General features: G+C 39.9%; 1 protein-coding gene across 1 annotated transcript in view; it reads right to left on the reverse strand.

Annotated features, from left to right (window-relative positions):
• The window catches only part of suclg2 (succinate-CoA ligase GDP-forming subunit beta), a 314651-nt gene that overhangs the window by 123427 nt on the left and 170764 nt on the right, over positions 1-20460 (reverse strand). The window contains exon 7 of the mRNA XM_087994422.1: positions 17718-17814. Within this exon, the coding sequence (XP_087850548.1) occupies positions 17718-17814 (97 nt within the window). The remainder of the gene's footprint in view (positions 1-17717; positions 17815-20460) is intronic.

The following is a 20460-nucleotide window of genomic DNA, read 5'->3' on the forward strand; positions in this document are numbered from 1 at the left end:
GGGTAAATTGGCTGAGGAGTGACAGATTGATTTTAATTTGAATAAATATGAGGTATTGCATATTGGTAAAGCACACACTGGGAAGGATTTATACAATTAATGGTAAGGTCGTGGGGAGTATTGTGGAACAGACAAATCTAGGGGTTCAGATACATAATTCTTTAAAATTTACATTACAGTTAGACAGGTTGTTTAAGGTGGTGTTTGTTACACTTGCCTTCATCACTCAGACCTTTGAGTATAGAAGTTGGAACTGTACATGATGTTGGTGAGGCTTCTTCTGGACTACTGTGTGGAGTTCTGGTCACCCAGTTATCGGAAGGATATTGATAAACTGGGGAGAGTTTAGAAAATAGTTACCAGGATGTTGCCAGGAATGGAAGGTTTGAGGAATAAAGATTGACTGTGACTTTTCTCACTAGAGCATAGGAGGTTAAGGGGTGACCTTATAGAGATTTTTAAAATCATGAAAGGCACAGATGAGGTGAAGAGCAAAGGTATTTTCTCTCAGGTGGGGAGTTCTAAACTAGGCAGTGAATTTTTAAGGTGAGGGGAGAGTAATTTAAAAAGGACATTAGGGCCAACTATTTTTATATAGAGTGACGAGTGTGGAATAAGTTGCCAGAGAAAGTGGGTGAATGCAAGTACAGTGACACGTTTAAAAGATATTTGGGTAAGTTCATGAATCGGGAAGTTTTGGAGGGAAATGTCCATATGCAGGCAGGTGGGACTAGTTTACGCTGGGAACATGGTCAACATGGATCCAATTGGACCAAACGGTCTGTTTCCATGCTTGTATGTTTAAGAAGGGTGGTAAGGACAAGCCAGGGAACTATAGACCAGTGAGCCTGACCTCGGTGGTGGGCAAGTTGTTGGAGGGAATCCTGAGGGACAGGATGTACATGTATTTGGAAAGGCAAGGACTGATTTGGGATAGTCAACGTGGCTTTGTACGTGGGAAATCATGTCTTACAAACTTGATTGAGTTTTTTGATGAAGTAACAGAGAGGATTGATGAGGGCAGAGCAGTAGATGTGATCTATATGGACTTCAGTAAGGCGTTTGACAAGGTTCCCCATGGGAGTCTGATTAGCAAGGTTAGATCTCATGGAATACAGGGAGAACTAGCTATTTGGACACAGAACTGGCTCAAAGGTAGAAGACAGAGGGTGGTGGTGGAGGGTTGTTTTTCAGACTGGAGGCCTGTGACCAGTGGGAGTGTCACAAGGATCGGTGGTGGGCCCTCCACTTTTTGTCATTTACATAAATGATTTGGATGCGAGCATAAGAGGTATAGTTAGTAAGTTTGCAGATGACACCAAAATTGGAGGTGTAGTGGACAGCGAAGAGGATTACCTCAGATTACAACAGGATCTTGACCAGATGGGCCAATGGGCTGACAAGTGGCAGATGGAGTTTAATTCAGATAAATGCGAGGTGCTGCATTTTGGGAAAGCAAATCTTAGCAGGACTTATACACTTAATGGTAAGGTCCTAGGGAGTGTTGCTGAACAAAGAGACCTTGGAGTGCAGGTTCATAGCTCCTTGAAAGTGGAGTCACAGGTAGATAGGATAGTGAAGAAGGTGTTTGGTATGCTTTCCTTCTTTGGTCAGAGTGTTGAGTACAGGAGTTGGGAGGTCATGTTGCGGCTATACAGGACATTGGTTAGGCCACTGTTGGAATATTGCGTGCAGTTCTGGTCTCCTTCCTATCGGAAAGATGTTGTGAAACTTGAAAGGGTTCAGAAAAGATTTACAAGGATGTTGCATGGTTGGAGGATCTGAGCTACAGGGAGAGGCTGAACCGGCTGGGACTGTTTTCCCTGGAGCGTCGGAGGCTGAGGGGTGACCTTATAGAGGTTTACAAAATTATGAGGGGCATGGATAGGATAAATAGGCAAAGTCTTTTCCCTGGGGTTGGGGAGTCCAGAACTAGAGGGCATAGGTTTTGGGTGAGAGGGGAAAGATATAAAAGAGACCTAAGGGGCAACCTTTTCACGCAGAGGGTGTTACATGTGTGGAATGAGCTGCCAGAGGAAGTGGTGGAGGCTGGTACAATTGCAACATTTAAGAGGCATTTGGATGGGTATAAGAATAGGAAGGGTTTGGAGGGATATGGGCTGGGTACTGACAGGTGGGACTAGATCGGGTTGAGATATCTGGTCGGCATGGACAAGTTGGACCGAAAGGTCTGTTTCCATGCTATACATCTCTATGACTCCATGACTCTAAGCTAATAGTATTTTTAACATCCGTGGTGCAAAGTTATGTTTTTCTCCAGAGGCATGGTGGCACAGTGGTTAGCACTGCTGCCTCACAGCGCCAGAGACCTGGGTTCAATTCCCACCTCAGGTGACTGACTGTTTGGGGTTTGCACATTCTCCCCGTGTCTGCGTGGGTTTCCTCCGGGTGCTCCGGTTTCCTCCCACAGTCCAAAAATGTGCAGATTAGGTGATTTGGCCATGCTAAATTGCCCATAGTGTTAGTAGAAGGGGTAAATGTAGGGGAATGGGTCTGGGTGGGTTGCGCTTCGGCAAGTCGGTGTGGACTTGTTGGGCCGAAGGGCCTGTTTCCACACTGTAAGTAATCTAATCTAATCAAGGCATAGAAGGAATCACCTTGTAATTTTGTTAACCATGCAATGAGAAATATTGAACGTCCAATGATTTCTCACCAAGTAAATTCAAAGTCCAAAACAAAGAATGACTCCTAATTGTCACTCACCTAGTAGACAATTACAAACAAATGATTTACCTCATAATGCCACGACTTGACTGTATCGTATTCAGCAAGAGCATACACAATTGTTGATGTTGATGAGCATAACGTAATTCTTGTTGTGTGTTTAGCTGATAGCTTGGAGAGGTTTAGCACATTAATCTCCAGCATGTGGAGAACATAGACCATAGAAAAAGGCCATTCAGTTCAACTGCTTTGTACCGATGTCATTCCCCAGAGTGTTCTTCCACCCCTCTCTACTGCACAGAGTAATATAATATTCTATTCCTTTCTCCTTCATGTCTGCTGGCATCTCCTTAAGTTTATCAATACTATTAACCTCCACCACACCTCAAGATGGCAAGTGCTACATTATCACTCCTTCGATAAAGAAAGTTTCTCCTGAATTCCCTATCGGATTTGTTGGTGACCATCTTAGATATTTGGGAGATAGGGAAAAGGAAGTCATAGGAAGAGAGTAAGAGATTTATACAAATAGAAATAAAGGGCAAGAGTTGTCTCATGCATGGTGGGTGAATTTCAAACAAAGATGCATACAGAAGACAAAACAAATTTGGAGGCATTTGTGACAGACCAAATATAGAAGGAATGGTAGCAATAGTTTGAGAGGGACTGATATCAGCAAGAGACTGAAAACAGTTATTGATCCAAATTGACAGATGTACTATTATTGCAATAACAACGGCAATTGCAAGGGAAGTAAACCTGCCATTAAAAACAACGATTATAACTGCCCCACTTTGTAGCTCCATTAAACACCGTTAAAATATTTTCAATGGTAGTGAATTGAAGAATGGAAGTGTCAGATGATTAAGTGAATTTGCCACCAAATACTTAACATTAAATGTTGCAAACTTCCTATTTCAAATTCATCAGAAAAGTCAATTTCAATAATTGATTTAAAGATATTATCTAACAAGGATTAGACATGTGAATCTTGCAAAAAGCCCAATATTAGCAACATAATGTGCAACACAGCAACAACACTCCACAATCAGAAAGCCAAGATCTGGGAGGAGTGCACAAGTTGAATTATATACAAGATGTGCAAAATCATTTTGATCCTTGCCTGCTCCATAATTCTCTCTCCAGACTATACACGGTAAATTTGATGGAATCCAAAACAGACAAGGAAGTTCTTTAAATCATATTCTTTCATGTTTCTGTAAGGTTCTCTCTCATTTTTCCAAACCCAAGAATATAGGTCCCATCTCCTTTATCTGACCTCATAGGACAATTCCACTAACCCAGGCATCAGTCTGGTAACCTGTGCTGCACTTCTTCTATGGCAACCATATTCTTCCTTGACAAGGGACGACACTACTGCAAGGGTGGCCTAACAAGTGTTCTATACGACTGAAGCAAGATTTCTTTGCTCCTGAGCTTAAATCCCCTTGCAACAAAGGTTAATACATCATTTGCCTTCTGAACTTGTTGCTGTACTTAAAATTTGGCTTTCATCTTCAAAAATGTGATACTATCATAATACATGCATGAAACACGGTATGCAAATTCCATGACATTGATTCCTAGTTTTGATGTATTTCAAAAAATATCTAATTTGAGTCCATATGACTTTATTTATTCCAGACGATTCTGCCAAAGCCAGTCGACAGGTAGCTACTTCAGGGTCATGTTTTTGACTTTTAAAAACCATTTTAGTTCATGGATAACCTCAGATATAACAATCAGGTGATGTAAGTTAAAAATTTGATAATTTATTTTCACTACTATTGTAACAAATTCAACTAACAAATAAGCTTTAACCAAGACTGATGGGGGAGATCCTACCATCATTTTTAGAGGAGTATTGGCTGGAGCAAGGAGATCCACTATGGCTCTAGCAGTGCACACAGAAGTGATTGCATAAACTTCTCTGCACATTTCCCATTCGTGTTTGCTATACATTCACTAATGCCTTCAACAAATATCTGACATTATGTTTTACCACAAAAGTGTACACATGTGCTACGGACGCTATTTAGTCAAAACAGCATCTGCAATGCCCTAACGATTCAATTTAATTCAATTTTGAAGCATAGTTGAGCACTGAAGAATGAACCGTTTCTCAGGCGGTCAGGAAAAGAAAATCAGAAATAGATGTATAAAGGATGCAGGCAGTCAGACACCTCATTTTTCTGGCATTTTGTAATTTTTTTTATATTCAAACTGGAATCAGTACATCTCTCTCTCCCTTTTGCCTGCACATTTAGCAACAAAATGCTAATTTGCAAAAATAGCATGAATCGACTTATTTATGTGACAGCACAGAAAGCGGATGTTGTAAACTTCATGGCAGTACAATGATATTCTATCATGTTCGATTCATTTGCCATTTCAGGATAAGTGCCCTCAAGGATTTATCGTGGATCCTTTATTACATAGACAGGAATTTCAAACATCGGAAGATTTTGCCAGGATAAGTAGTGAAGAACCTTTCCCACTTGCAAGTTTATCTTCATATTGTGGTGCTAGAACACTCTCTTGGAAAAGTTGTGCAAACAAGATGGTCTGTGGAGGTGCACAGAACATTAATGGAGCTGTAATACGTGACTATAATTGCAACCAATACATTGACTTGCAATTATCACCTGAAGGCACTGAACCACACAAATTTCAAACTGACTTATTAAAGTGACTGGTAAATGTAAGAGCACAATACATAAAGATGACTCATAAGACGTAAACATGCCCATGCAAATTTATAGCCAATTTATTCAAATATTTCAGAATTAAAATGAAACATGTAAATTATGTATCTTAAGAATTTGGGTAGTAACAGTGCAAACCTCACACTTAATCAGAAACATGAGAAGAGCCACGAGCTAAACTTAAAAAAAACTCAAGCCAGTTCTACTGAAAAGAACCCTTTTTGAATATCAATTAACAGAATTGCTTGCCCAAGTCTCAACAAGTTGTGATAAGAAGTGCTTTTTAAATACAAATGTTCCAGCACAATGACAGTTATTTCAAAGTCTAATTATTCCTGCTGCTATTTATAGGTTTTTGTTTTGTTTTTATCTTTCCACATTGCTTTCTTCACATTTATTAGGATTAGTTGTTTATCTTTTCAAATGCGAAACTTTTTTTGTAAACGCCTGTCTGATCAGCCAGAAAGGCGAAAGTGAGGATTGCAGATGCTGCAGATCAGAGTTGAGAGAGTGGTGCTGGAAAAGCAAAGCAGGTCAGGCAGCATCGGAGGAGCAGGGAAATCAATGTTTAGGGCAAAAGCCCTTCATCGGGAATGAGACAGGGAACCTTGGGGGTGGAGAGATAAATGGGTGGGGGGGGGGGGGGGGGGGGGGGGGGGCTGGGGGGGAAGATAGCTGAGAGTGCACCAATCAACCCCACCACCCTGTGGCCGAAAACTTCCCCTCCCATTCCGCCGAGGACATGCAGGTCCTGTGCCTGCTCCATCGCCACTCGGTTCCCACCCAACGCCTGGAGGGAGAACACCTCATCTTCCACCTCAGGACCCTCCAACTCCATGGCATCAATGTGAATTTCACCAGTTCCCTCATTTCTTCTCCCCCCACCTTATCCCAGTTCCAACCTTCCAGCTCAGCACTGCCCTCATGACCTGTCCTACCTGTCCATCTTCTTTCCCACCTATCCCCTCGAATCACCCCTCTGACCTATCACCATTACCCCCACCTCCATCCACCTATCTCACTCTCAGCTACCTTCCCCCAGCCCCATCCCCCTCCCATTTATCTCTCCACCCCCGAGGCTCCCAGTCTTATTCCTGATGAAGGGCTTTTGCCCGAAAAGTCAATTTTCCTGCTCCTCTGATGCTGCCTGACCTGCTGTGCTTGATCAGCCATAAAGTTTATTTCTTCGTATAGAGATGTACAGCACGTAACCAGACCCTTCGGTCTAACTCGTCCATGCCAACCTGATATCCTTAATTAATCCATTCACATTTGTCAGCACGTTTATCTGTTCAGGGTTAGAAGGCCAAACTTTTTCCTTCTTACAATTCTATTTGAAGACATCATATTTGAACAGTCGGTCAGAAAGCCCAGCAGCATATTAATCTCACATATGCTTCAAATTACTCAGGAATGAATTGTCAAATCCAACTTCTGTACACAACCAAGCTAAATCGATTTGTGTAGTTTTTTTTCAGTGCACTTGTAGGATTTAAATTATATTAGGTAGTATCCAGTGACTATCTTAAATGCTCAAACTCAAACTGGATTTTGCAACTGATCATAGGATAATAGCTCCAAAAGTAATCGTGCTTCTTCAACATTCTTGAGGAGGGCAGGGCTGACAAACTATTTAATAACAGGCTGGATAGTTAAGTTTTTTTGTTAAATTGTGCTCAACATCATAAAATTCTGATCTATTTCTTCGCAATATAGATTTTTCACCAGTTTAATTCTTTATCTGTGTTTAATGGGTATAATTATCATCCAGATTTGCATTAATGAAAAAAGGAATTAATGTGTTTCCTGAAACAATTTAATTACGAATATAAAATTTCATGATAGTAAAAATAGTGGAGCAATTGTAAAAATACATTACCATGATACTACACAAAATACTGGGGATTTACTGGTCCCAATTCAATTCAACATGTAACAAATAATTTAGAGTGCTTTTCCAAAGACACAAAAATTAAATAACAGAAATAAATTAGAAGTGCAACTTGGCTTTACATCAGTTTGAATGGTGGCAAGTTACAAAAACATCATAAGCTATTGCAGATCTTTATGATAGAAAAGATGTTAACTAGCACATAACTTGGTCAATACAAGCATTTGGAAATGACGACAGATCACTTAACATTGTGTAATTCACACAGTACTAAGGTTCTAAACATCATTCTTAATAATGAAATCTCACTTCCTCAACTTGGCAGTCAGGCATATTTAAATCAGTTTATCAATGTAGAACACTGCAGGAGAAGTTGTATATTTAAAAAGAACACAGCAGACACAAAGTCAAATATTAAAAAAAACCCACAATAATCTGAAAAGGCAATTATGTAGAAAGGGCAAAGGGAGAAGCAGTGAAGTCCAGGGAATTTGAGCTCAGTGCAAACCAATCTATCAATATAAGCCAGATAAATAATTATGCAGGAAATGAATTGCTGATTGATTTGAAATCAAAAATCCATCTGCTAAATAGAATTGAGATTTCAATTGAGCAAGGTAGATGAATAGATCTAAAATTGGAAATTGAAATACCAATTTCTCTACTGGAACTCTGAGTGGAGATACAATCCATTCACTAACTATAATCTAGACATTACTGCCAAGTAATACATCAATAAATACATTAAGAATTGTAATAAGAGAACAAGCTGTATGTGAAGATTACTGTGTTTAGAGCTTAGTGCACAACGGGACCACCTCAGATTGCCACATCTGCAGGAAATGTCTCTAACTTGAGACATTCCAGATGAGCAACCTTAAGTTGAGGGCAATGAGACATCCTAAACACTGAAGCCTGGAGCACTAGCAGTTTGGAGAGAGGTATCACAGCCTTCAGAGATCTGTAGTGGTTTGTCACTGCTCATATGGATTTGCTCTAGTTAACATTTATTCTGCCAATTCATTGTTGGCTATCTAAATAAATTCTGTGGAATTTTTTATATACATTGTATTGAATTTGACATCAGTGAAATATCACCCATTTTTGTACCATATAACTGCAAAAAGCATTGTCTTCAATGTTGCATTTCTGGCTGCTAAAGTAACAGAAACAAAGTAGATAGTGTTCCTCGGTTGGAATATAAACTAATTCATTCATGGGGTGGGCAAAGTTGGCAAGGGGAGTATTTGTTGTGATTTCTTGAACTGAGTAATTTGCAGAGGGCAGTGACCACACTGATGTGGATCAAAAATCAAAGGAAGGACAGGACAGATAAGGATGGAAATCCCTTGCTAAAGCACATTAGTGAACTAGATGAATCTTTACAACAATTTATGATAGTTATCACACTGCTATTACGGAGATTAGTTTGCTACATATATGAATGGAGTTTAAATGGCACCAGCTGATATGTGGGACTTAAATCGATAACCCCTACAACATTGGCCTGGACCTCTGGATTATCTGTACAGTACCAGTTCAAATATGTCACCATCCCAGACCCTCACTTCAAACTTTGAAGGGGATGTTATTTCTGGTAAGGTTTCTCCAAAATATACACAACATTGAGGATAGCATAGACTGTATGATACGAAGATTGGTGAAGTTGTGGATAGTAAGGAGGGCTCTTGTCGGCTGCAAAGGGACTTGGATATGATGCAGAGCTGGGCTGAGGAGTGGCAGATGGAGTTCAACCCTGCCAAGTGTGAGGTTGTCCATTTTGGAAAGACAAATAAGACTGTGGAATACAGGGTTAACGGTAGGGTTCTTAGTGAGGTGGAGGAACAGAGGGATCTTGGGGCCTATGTTCATAGGTCTTTGAAAGTTGCCACTCAGGTGGATAGAGCTTGTAAGAAGGCCTATGGTGTATTAGCGTTCATTAGCAGAGGGATTGAATTCAAGAGTCGTGAAGTGATGTTGCAACTGTACAGGACTTTGGTTAGGCCACATTTGGAGTACTGTGTGCAGTTCTGGTCGCCTCACTTTAGGAAAGATGTGGAAGCTTTGGAGAGGGTGCAGAGAAGATTTACCAGGATGTTGCCTGGAGAATAGGTCGTACAAGGATAGGTTGAGAGTGCTAGGCCTTTTCTCATTGGAACGGCGAAGGATGAGGGGTGACTTGATAGAGGTTTATAAGATGATCAGAGGAATAGATAGAGTAGACAGTCAGAAACTTTTTCCCCGGGTACAACAGAGTGTTACAAGGGGACATAAATTTAAGGTGAAGGGTGGAAGGTATAGGGGAGATGTCAGGGGTGGGTTATTTACCCAGAGAGTGGTGGGGGCATGGAATGCACTGCCTGTGGGAGTGGTAGAGTCAGAATCCTTGGTGACCTTTAAGCAGCAATTGGATAGGTACATGGATGGGTGCTTAAGCTAGGACAAATGTTCGGCACAACATCGTGGGCCAAAGGGCCTGTTCTGTGCTGTATTGTTCTATGTTCTATGTTCTATGACTGCATGAAAGGGAAGATCAATCAGTGGAACCAGAGAAGGCAGAAGAGAAATTCATACAGATGCTGGCCTTATAAAACAGACGAGACACTTGCAACTTGAGGAGAAAGAGAACGGTGGAGGGGAGGATTACCAAGACCACAAGACATAAGAGCATAATTAGGCCATTCGGCCCATCAATTCTGCTCTGCTATTGAAGCATCGTTAACATGTTCTCAACCTCATTCTCTTGCATTCTCCCTGAACAGTATCTCAAACATACTTAATGACTTGGCCTCTACAGTCTTCTGTAGCAATGGGTTCCACAGATTCATCACCTTTTGGCTGAAGAAATTCCTCATCTCAGTTCTAAAGCTCTTTGGCCCTTCACTCTGAGGCTGTGCCCTTGAATCCTACTCTCTCCTACTGGTGGAAGCAGCTTCTCCATGTTCACTCAATCCAGGCCTCTCAATATCCTGTAAGCTTCAATGAAATCCACCCTCACACCCCCCATCCTTCTAGACTTCTGAGTAACTTGAAGCATATGAGATTAATATGCTGCTGGGCATTCTGACTAACTGTTCAAATGTGATGCCTTCAAATAGAATTATAAAGAAGAAGAAATTTGGCTTTCTAACCCTGAACAGATTTCTTCTGAAGATTTGTTCTGCTATAAGAAAGAACAAACCCTCTGGCAGATCAGACAGGCAAAAAAAGTTCTCATTTGAAATGTTCAACAACTCATAAAGTGAAGACAGCATATGGAAAGATAAAACAGAAAGAAATTAAACTGATAACTATCACAGGAATAATATTATTCTCCATTGTTGAGATGCAGTTTCTGCTACAAGCACCACACATGAAGTTGCCAAATGATGTTGCAAATTGTCAATTTTGATGCTGGTATTGGTTGCCAAATTGTTGTAGCCATTGCTTTGCCATTGTGGTAAGTGTATGCAAGACGATAGGAGTTGTTGACAGTTCCCTCTTTCACCAGCTGATGACTCCGAAGTCCAAATGGGCACTCATGTCATGCATCTAACCATCTTTGAAACGGAGCCTTAAGTTTCCGACTAGTCACCTGGATCCAACTATTTCACTGTATGGAAAGCATGCAGGTAAGTGACTTCCTTCCATCTTGTGGCTCCGCCGAATCTACTAAAGCTGCTTTGATTTGATTAACACCAACATACAGAGCAACACTATTTAAGAGGACAGCTTTTGCTGTGCTTAGCAAGACGATGGGAAAAAACTAACTGCCAATCAAGTTCCCCAGCCTCATGTTTTTTTTCTTTATATGACGCCCACATTGTGAATTCTTGACAACTAACTCATCCAGTTACATAGGAAGATGAATATGAAAGTGGCTAGTTATGGTGTAAATAAGTCTTTTAACAAACTATAATCCCTCTTAATTGGAATATAGCTGTTATCTAGTGAGAAATTTGTCTTGCAGCTCTGCAAATGCAAAAAAGATGTAGGAACTTGTTGTTCCTGACATCAAGACAGGCCTTATTAGACTCCTCACCCTATTGTGTCATAAGCCTCACCGTAGTCCACTTAGCTAAGACCCCGATAAGACTCCACCTATTATCTTTCATTTTTATTCATTTATTAATGGTTGTATTAATGGTGGTTTAATTTGAATGCTCATTTGAATGATAATTTCCTTGGAAACTTATTCCTTTTCCACTGTTTGATCTGTGCTCTGTGCAGGTGGTGAGTTTATATCTTTCTGATTGACCTCCTTATGCTTCTCTGTTTGAGCTTATGTGCTTGTGGTTGCAACAGTATATCTAGTTGCGCATATAGCATTGAGGTTGCTCTACATAAGTCTGAAGTTGCCATTTGAGCTGACTCTTGTTGAGTGTATCGCAGCGTTGTACCCTGACTGATTGTCCAATGCTCAATTCTAGCAATGAATTGGTGGGCATGTCAAAATGAAAGTTGCTTTTCTGCTATTTCATCGACACTGTCACCACTGTTTTCTGTTAACCTATCCAACAGGTAAATTTGGGACTTTGTGTACTTTGATAACATTTTTAACTTTTATTATGACTATGGAAATAGAGGGCAGACTACTTCATATGCCTTCATTAGATGCGTTTATCTACTCGAGGATTGGCTTATATACAGTTGAAATGGATCGTACAATTTGCTTACAACTCCTTTGGAGATTTTCATTGCCATCTTAGTCTTGCCATTTGATTAGACATAGTGCAGAAATGATGTCCAATAATGAATTTCCCAAACAACTATGAAGTGGCTGAACTCTTCACTTGTAAACTGAGGGCTATCATTACAATGCCAGGAATGATGTAATGGCTTAATGTGCGCTTTTGACACACTATAACTCAATGTTACTTTCTGAAGTCCACCCTCCAGTAGTCAGAATATAGTCTACAATAATGAGATAATCAGCTCTTGTGACAATGAAGAGTTCTATTTCCGATTTGATCATGGTCTGGGGTGTCACATGTGATCAGTGGCTCTCTAAATTACATGGTTTGGTCCTCATTATAAGCACTACCTTGTCCTCAATTTCACTGCCCAGGTTTCTCTCTTCTCATGCCTTCCTCAAACTCGACTCAATTCTTAAATGACATGTACGATGATACTATGGCTTTAAGGGGTGCATTTTGTCCTGGTTAATATATTGGAGAGGTTTTAATACAGAAGTGAAGAGCTATCTATTTGAATCCAATAAAGTAAACAGCTTGTGAGGCCTTTTTTTTTGAACAGTTGTAATAGTAGATGCAGCCCCAATGTATGTGGATAAGCTCCCACAAAACTAGGGTTTTTAGTTTTAGTTTTTCAGCAGCAGTTGCTGGGGTCTTGAAGCTGGGTTTGGAAGCTGCAGTATATTTCTGTTTATTACTATCTCTTCCTCTGTTTTCTCTTGATTTTTTTTCTTCCTGGACTGGACAATTACCTTTGAGATAATCTACTTTTCAGAATTTGCCTTTGCTCATGGTGTGTTTAAGGGATGTTACTATATTGGAAGAGTTACTGTTTAGTAGTTAAATAGTCTATTATACTGTTGTTTTCCAAGAGTTAAGTTATTTCTATTTCTTTTTTACGTTGCATTTTAACTATATGAATAAAGTGTGTTTTGCTTCAAATGTGGTAGTTTAACCAATCGAATTGCATCTGAACACAGCGCTTGGCACCTGCCTTTAAAATAAGAAAATGTTAGGGTCTAGGCTATCTCCTTAATATATTTGGAGGGGGTTTGGTCCAGAATACATGCATGGATGTGCTTCAGAATCTCTTCTCTCAACGCCTTTATCTCTATCCTCTTTCTTCAAAGGAGTATTGCTGTTGACCACAAACAAAGGAATGTTGCTGACATACTATGTCTAGACGTTGTCTCTGTAATCACAGCAACACTCTTTGCAGACATTTTGAAGTAGATAGAAGCAGCTCAAGGAAAATCTTTTGAAAAAGTGGTTGAATTCAACTGTCACTTTGTCTCTTCCAAGTAGATAATGATTAGTGTTCAGAAGCATACACATCTGGCAGGCACTCCTTCTCAATTGAATCAAAGTATTGTGCCATTTGTTATAAAGCTCTGGATGTAAATGGAATCAATTATCCTTGCTGTATTATGGTTGTTCCAAGTCATTGGGATCATACTGAAGGATGACTTCATCCTTTATGTAACTGTATTTCAGCACTGGCACTGCTTAATTTTAGTGATTACTGCCTCTTGATCCATACACAAATACCACTCCACATTCTTGGCACTTATCTGACTTAACGGTTGACAATCCAGTGAGAGAATGGGCAGAAGTTTTGCTAAATAGTTAAAGAATCTGACAAATTACTGCATTGCTTTTGGATCTGTTGGTCACTGCTTCTCATTCGATCTGGAAGATTTAATGCTATCACAGTATCACTACTTTCATTATAAGGAGTATGGCTTTGGATAGCAGGTCAGCAATGTGCAATTAACTGGTGTATATCTGACATTGTACACTGACTTGATGCTCTCCTTCTGTAGTCATAATTCCAATAGTCACAAACTATTTCTCACCTATCAACTGACTGAACTAATCTTTGGTATGATGTAGTGTGATTAGCCAGAATCTTTGGCTGATATCTCTATAGTGGCTACCAAATCTGCTTAGGAGCTTCTTTCTATGCAGATACCCGAGTGCCAAATTATTTAGATTCTTTCAGTGAGAATACTGATTTGCCATGCTGGCCATGACTTCTTTCTGTTGAAATATCCTCCACAGTATTTGCATCCTGCTCTTAGTAATTGTTCTGCTGTTTCAGCCTTTAATGTCAATCAGCAAAATGCAAGACTTGGTCTGTTCTGATGTGTATGTACTCTAGCTATTAATTTTCTACATTTAGTGCTTCTGTATATGCTTATTTTCCTGAAAGTAAGTTTTGCTTCTCTCAGTAGACATGTTTGCAATGAAAAATTGTTTGTCCTATCCAATCCTGGCTTTAACATGATCATCTTTTGGTTGTGAAAAGGCACAGGATTATGAGCTACGTTGATAGTCACATATGGATCAATGGATTTTCCCCTTGTCTATCTCTCTCTCTCTCCCTCTCCCCTTGTCTCTCTCTCTCTCTCCCTCTCCCCTTGTCTCTCTCTCTCTCTCCCTCTCCCCTTGTCTATCTCTCTCTCTCTCTCTCTCCCTCTCCCCTTGTCTATCTCTCTCTCTCTCTCTCCCTCTCCCCTTGTCTATCTCTCTCTCTCTCCCTCTCCCCTTGTCTATCTCTCTCTCTCTCCCTCTCCCCTTGTCTATCTCTCTCTCTCTCTCTCCCTCTCCCCTTGTCTGTCTCTCTCTCTCCCTCTCCCCTTGTCTGTCTCTCTCTCTCCCTCTCCCCTTGTCTATCTCTCTCACTCTCTCTCCCTCTCCCCTTGTCTATCTCTCTCTCTCCCTCTCCCCTTGTCTGTCTCTCTCTCTTGCGCTTTAATATCAAACACATACAATTCATAAATTACGTTTAGTTGGTGTTCAAAGGTTGCCTTCAAGGCTTTCATGGTTTCTGCATTCTGTTTCTCTGTTCTTCAGAGAGGTTTGGGGTGGCAGGAATACACTTTGAAACTCTCTCTCTTTAACACCAATAAGAGTGTGGCTACTTGTAACTGCTGACTTCTTAAGAACATCTGTCACAATTTCATGATTTCATCTCTGCACATGAAAAAAAACTAACAGTTCTGATTCATATCACCTTTCATTAAGAACAGCACCAAGAGAGAAATAGTTGCAGCCATTGTCTTACCAAACGTTGCAGCTGTGGCTTGCTTTTTTACTTCCTGTCTCTGGCTTCTGGTGGGAGCTTTCACCACTCTGAACGTTGCTGAGACTCTCTGTTAGTAGATATATTTCTAATCACTTCTTCAACACTCAATCTCAGCTTCACTTCAAAACTAGTTCAATCCAGCCGAAGTTGTCTCAATTTGTATCCTTCACTGAACTGGCTGCAAAATGCCAACCATCACTGTTCATGGTAGCAATCACATGACTATGGCAAACCAGGACACACATTAGCACAGGCCTGCCTTTCTATCCCAAAGGCCACAAGTTTAAATGGCCAAGGATGAATTATTCATAAATATAATAGCAAGTTATTCAAGGAGCTCAGAACAAATGTGTATTTTAAGACTGGAGGTAGTCAGGTGGGAGTAAAATCAGGAAACAGGTAAAAGGAGCTGATTCTGAAGTAAGATACATTTGTGGCAAAAACAGAATATTTACGGTGTGTGAAAGAAACATACCATACACCTGAGATTCTGGAATCATTACATCCATACATTTGTGGAATAAATTTATTTTTACAGTTGAGGGATGCCTATTCCCTATCATTATGCTCAAAATTGTTGGTGAAAACATTCATCATGAAATACTTCTCTCATTCAAGAAGAGTTAAAATTGTTATTTAAGTTAACAAATGGTGGAAGCACTTTTTTTTCCCAACATAAGCTTTATAAAAGTAAAAGTTCAATTTCTTTTGGGAAAGCATGAACACCACCCAGAGCCCTTCCTGACACAGTTAGTTACAAAAAAAAATGATTGAATGGTCAATATTTTAAACAGTGAACAAAAAAATCTACCAGGAAATCTCAACCTTTTGAATACAATGACTATCACATTCTTCAGTGAAGATGAAACACAGAACAGAGGAAAATAGCATGGATGATTTCTTTTGAAAATACATTTTTTTTTAACAGAACGTTAAGAATAAGAGTTTATGGAATAAACCCCTTCATATTCTGGGCCTTCGAAAGTAGGCCCACTTAACACTGCTGGACAACATGGAGCAGAAAACAACGTGCAATTTCCAAGAGGGAAGCTAAATTCCTCGGATAAGAGAAAGTGCTCATTTTCTAACAATAATTCAAACAAAACTCAAGGTGTGTTTTATGTATCAAAAGCAAATCATTTTGACTTAACTGCAGTGTTAGAATGATGACCAGTGTTAATGCCACCTCATTATATTCATTTAGACAATATTCCTCGTGTAAGTTGGACACAGAGGTTGCATTAACCAAAGTGAATTGTTTGCAAAAGTTAAACAAGCAGAAGAAATACTGAGCAGTACAAATTTTAGCTCCAAAAACAACAGACAGTTAAAAGGGCTTTGAAAATTTGCAACCTGCTTCTATAGTGGGTATTGTTTCCCTCAAATTCCCTTTTCTTGACTGAATGATGCACAGAGGGAATCACCACAAAAACAATGTTTTATTCTGGCTGATTAGCAGCTTAATTGAAGGGGAAAAATAAACATTATCTTCCTCTGGTGTTCAGGACAGGGGCAGCAAGAGGGAGTGAATGGAGTTGCAAACAGAAGAGTTAGGCAAGCAAGTGAGAAAGACGGTGAGCATGAAGCAAATCAGGGAACAGGTAATCAAAAATGGTGTCCATCAGGTTAAAGGCACTCAGTGTCTGGAAACAGGGACTAATGAGAGCCACATCTCTGCTGTTAATGCTGATCCCTAAAACCTCTTGCCCCAAGGCCCACAGAAATAATTGACATGTACATGCAATCCTCATTGGTATTCTTCTTTAATGCTATTTAGCTCTCATACTAAATGCTTTCCAAAACAGCTCTCAGATTTTAAATATCGAACTGGTTGACTTCGTAATAATAAATGCTCTCGTGTAGGCGGTGGTGCAGGAGATGGGAGAGAAATATCCTGCTATGGGACCAGTGAAAGAGGCAACAGAAAAAGATAGTTATTGAGGAAGGAAGCACAGAAAACAGTCTGGTTAGGGGGATGGATTACAAAGAAAGGAAGACCCTAGTAAGTGAGAAAAAAAAATTTGGATATGCTAATGAACAAATAGAGCGTAATTGGTAGAAAAGACTAGTTGAAAAAGAGATAATTTCTGCCTTAGCTGACACAGGGGAGAGTGGAAAAACAGATCAATAATTCTCCAAATTTTACCAAATAATCAACAGCTTGATCTACCCCTGTAGATGTCAGGCTGGTTTACTGCAATTGATGATTTTCATTTTGAAGAAACAAAGAACAGTGTTGGATAAGCATTTTAAAATCACTAGTCTTCACGGGGCTTACGCAGAAAGTTGCTGCGTCTAAACCAGCTTGTACAGTTCCCAGTGGTTATTTCTCCTTTCATTGCTGTATAGAAAAGACACTTTACTGACAGAAGACCTGCTTTATTTCTTTATCAGACCAAGACTGGCAAATCAGGTTTATCCACTGCGATCATTAGAGAATTCAGCATCTTTAACTCTGGGCAGCGTGGTCTTATCTTATAATTACAAAGTCAGAAGAGAATGAACACACACGTTTAGTTACTCAGGGTATTTGTTCGCAGCCAATGAAACCTTCATTATTCAGTGCTGAAATTGCATTGGCATAAGCAAACCATTGTTTGCACGTATGTATTTGCTAATTACTTCTTTTAGTGTGTACACAAAAGCAAAACGCATGCATTTCTTTCTACCCTCACCTTGTCCATCTGGTGTTTCACCAAAGGGATTCACTTCTACCTGGATGGCATCAACTTTTAAAAATAGACGATACAGTTTCTTAATCTCTTCTGCAGCCTATTTAATGAAAGGAAATTCAATTAATTAACAGTGTGCAAAGGTGAACAGAGGCACTGTTTTGAAACCTGTAGAAAATTGTACAAATCGATATGGAAACAAAGTTAGTTCTAGTTCTACTTGAACTATTACAACACATTTCTTTTAAATCAACGTAAATAGTTCTATTCAGATTCAGAGATAAATATGGATAAAATAATGAAGAGAATCATTTCTGGTTATCCCCCACCCATTTCTAAAGCAATACAATGGGCTGAGAAGTGGCAGATGGAGTTTAATTCAGACAAATGTAAGGTGCTGCATTTTGGGAAAGCAAATCTTAGCAGGATTTATATACTTAATGGTAAGGTCCTTGGGAGTGTTGCTGAACAACGAGATCTTGGAATGCAGATTCATAGCTCCTTGAAAGTGGAGTTGCAGGTAGATAGGACAGTGAAGAAGGCGTTTGATATGCTTTCATTTGTTGGTCAGAGTATTGAGTACAGGAGTTGGGAGGTCATGTTGCAGCTGTACAGGACATTGGTTAGGCCACTGTTGGAATATTGCATGCAATTCTGGTCTCCTTCCTATCGGAAAGATGTTGTGAAACTTGAAAAGGTTCAGAAAAGATTTACAAGGATGTTGCCAGGGTTGGAGGATTTGAGCTATAGGGGGAGGCTGAACAGGTTGGGGCTGTTTTACCTGGAGCGTCGGAGGCTGAGGGGTGACCTTATACAGGTTTACAAAATTATGAGGAGCATGGATAGGGTAAATAGGCAAAACCTTTTGCCTGGGGTCGGGGAACACAACTAGAGGACATATGTTTAGGGTAAGAGGGGAAAAATATGAAAGAGACCTACATGGCAACGTTTTCACACAGAGGGTGGTACGTGTATGGAATGAACTGCCAGAGGAAATGGTGGAGGCTGGTACAATTAAGAGGCATTTGGATGGGTATATGAATAGGAAGGGTTTGGAGGGATATGGGCCTGGGTTCTGGCAGGTGGGACTAGATGGGTTGGGATGGGATATCTGGTTGGCATGGACAGGTTGGACCGAAGGGTCTGTTTTCATGCTGTACATCTCTAGGACTCTAATAGAAGGTAATTAATAAAACAGAATAGCTGTGGTCCCCTAATTCTTAGGGAAGGCTGTTTTCTTGTTATTTGTAACTAGATGCAAGAAGCTAAAAACATGATTGCTACAAGCTACCAAACTACACAAAATTAAGATCTACATGGATTGTTCAGATACATGGCCAGACATGAAAGAATCTCACATACAAAGAAATTGCTGAAGAAACCCAGCAGGTCTGACAGCACTTGTGGAGAGAAAACAGAATTAATGTTTTGGGTCTAGTGATCCTTCAGAACTGATGGTAGCTAGGAAATGTATATATACCAAAGGCAATGGGTGGGAAGGGGTCTGGGAACAATGTGTGACAGGTGGAAACACAGTCCATAGGAAGAGAAAGACAGTTAGACAGAGCAACAGATAAATAAATTGTAAGCCTGGAAGAAAGAAAGGCTAATAATAAGGACCATTTATCGGTGAAAATGCTTGGCTGTGCTGAAAGCAGCTCATGTCATGTGTTATAAGATGAGCCATTAAGAAAGATTTGTTCTGTAATATTTCTATTGAAAGCACGTGTAAACTTGGAGCCGAGCTGTCTGCACTGAGCCAGGCTAGGTTTGGCTTTTTGTTAAGTTGGAACAATAGAAGCTGCATGAAAAGGTGGGGGTCAAAGCTTCCACAGAATCAGGGCTTTAGTTTATCTTTGAGTAGCTTTTGTGATTTGGAAACTGCTATACATCTCTCCCTGCTACAGCAAAATGCTCGCATTCTCTCTTGATGTCCCTTCCTCTTGGAGTGGAGAGCTGCACACATGACAATCTATTTTACTGAAATTGCCTTTGCCATGTTTGTGTTTATGGGATGTTACTATATTGGAACAGCTGCTGTTTAATAATCTATTATTCCGTTACATTTTCCAATAGAGTTAAGTTTTTCCAATTCTTCTTTCATTTTTCTGTATGTTAACTATAGTGTAAGAATAAAGTGTTTTGCTTCAAGCTTGACCCATCGAATTGCATTCAAACACAATGCCTTACACTTGCCTTTAAAAATAAGAACAAATCTGGGTCTAAGCTTTCTTCTTAAAATATTTTGATTTGGTCTGGCCCACAACACATGACAGGGCCTGGGGTGTCAGGGTGCAGGAGTGTGTTCAGATTCTAAAAGTATTGAACTCAATAGTGAATCATGAAGACTGCAGGGTCCTTAAACGGAAAATTAAAAGCTGTACTTCCAGCTTGCGAGGAGCTTCACTGGAGCATTGCAGCAACCCGATACAGAACTGTTGGCCAGGAAACATGGCACTGTATTGAAGTAGCAGACAACCAATGTCATTTTTGTGGACAGAACATAGCTGTTCTGCAAATTGGTCACCCAGTCTGTGTTTCATCTCCCCAATGTAGAGATGACCATATTGTGAACTCTCAATTGTGACAAAAATCTGCTTGAGGATGTGCTGGTAGGCCTTCTATCTGTCAACATCACGGGTCAGTGTAGTGTAATTTTATTTATTATTTATCCATTAAAAGCATTTTTTGTTGTACTTAAGTACTTAATCATATTCTCAACAGCAGATTACCAGCAAATTTCAGC

This window comes from Chiloscyllium plagiosum, unplaced genomic scaffold (assembly GCF_037043375.1).
Source record: "Chiloscyllium plagiosum isolate Xiang-an unplaced genomic scaffold, Cpla_swu_hap1 HiC_scaffold_14, whole genome shotgun sequence".
Lineage (NCBI taxonomy): Eukaryota > Metazoa > Chordata > Chondrichthyes > Orectolobiformes > Hemiscylliidae > Chiloscyllium > Chiloscyllium plagiosum.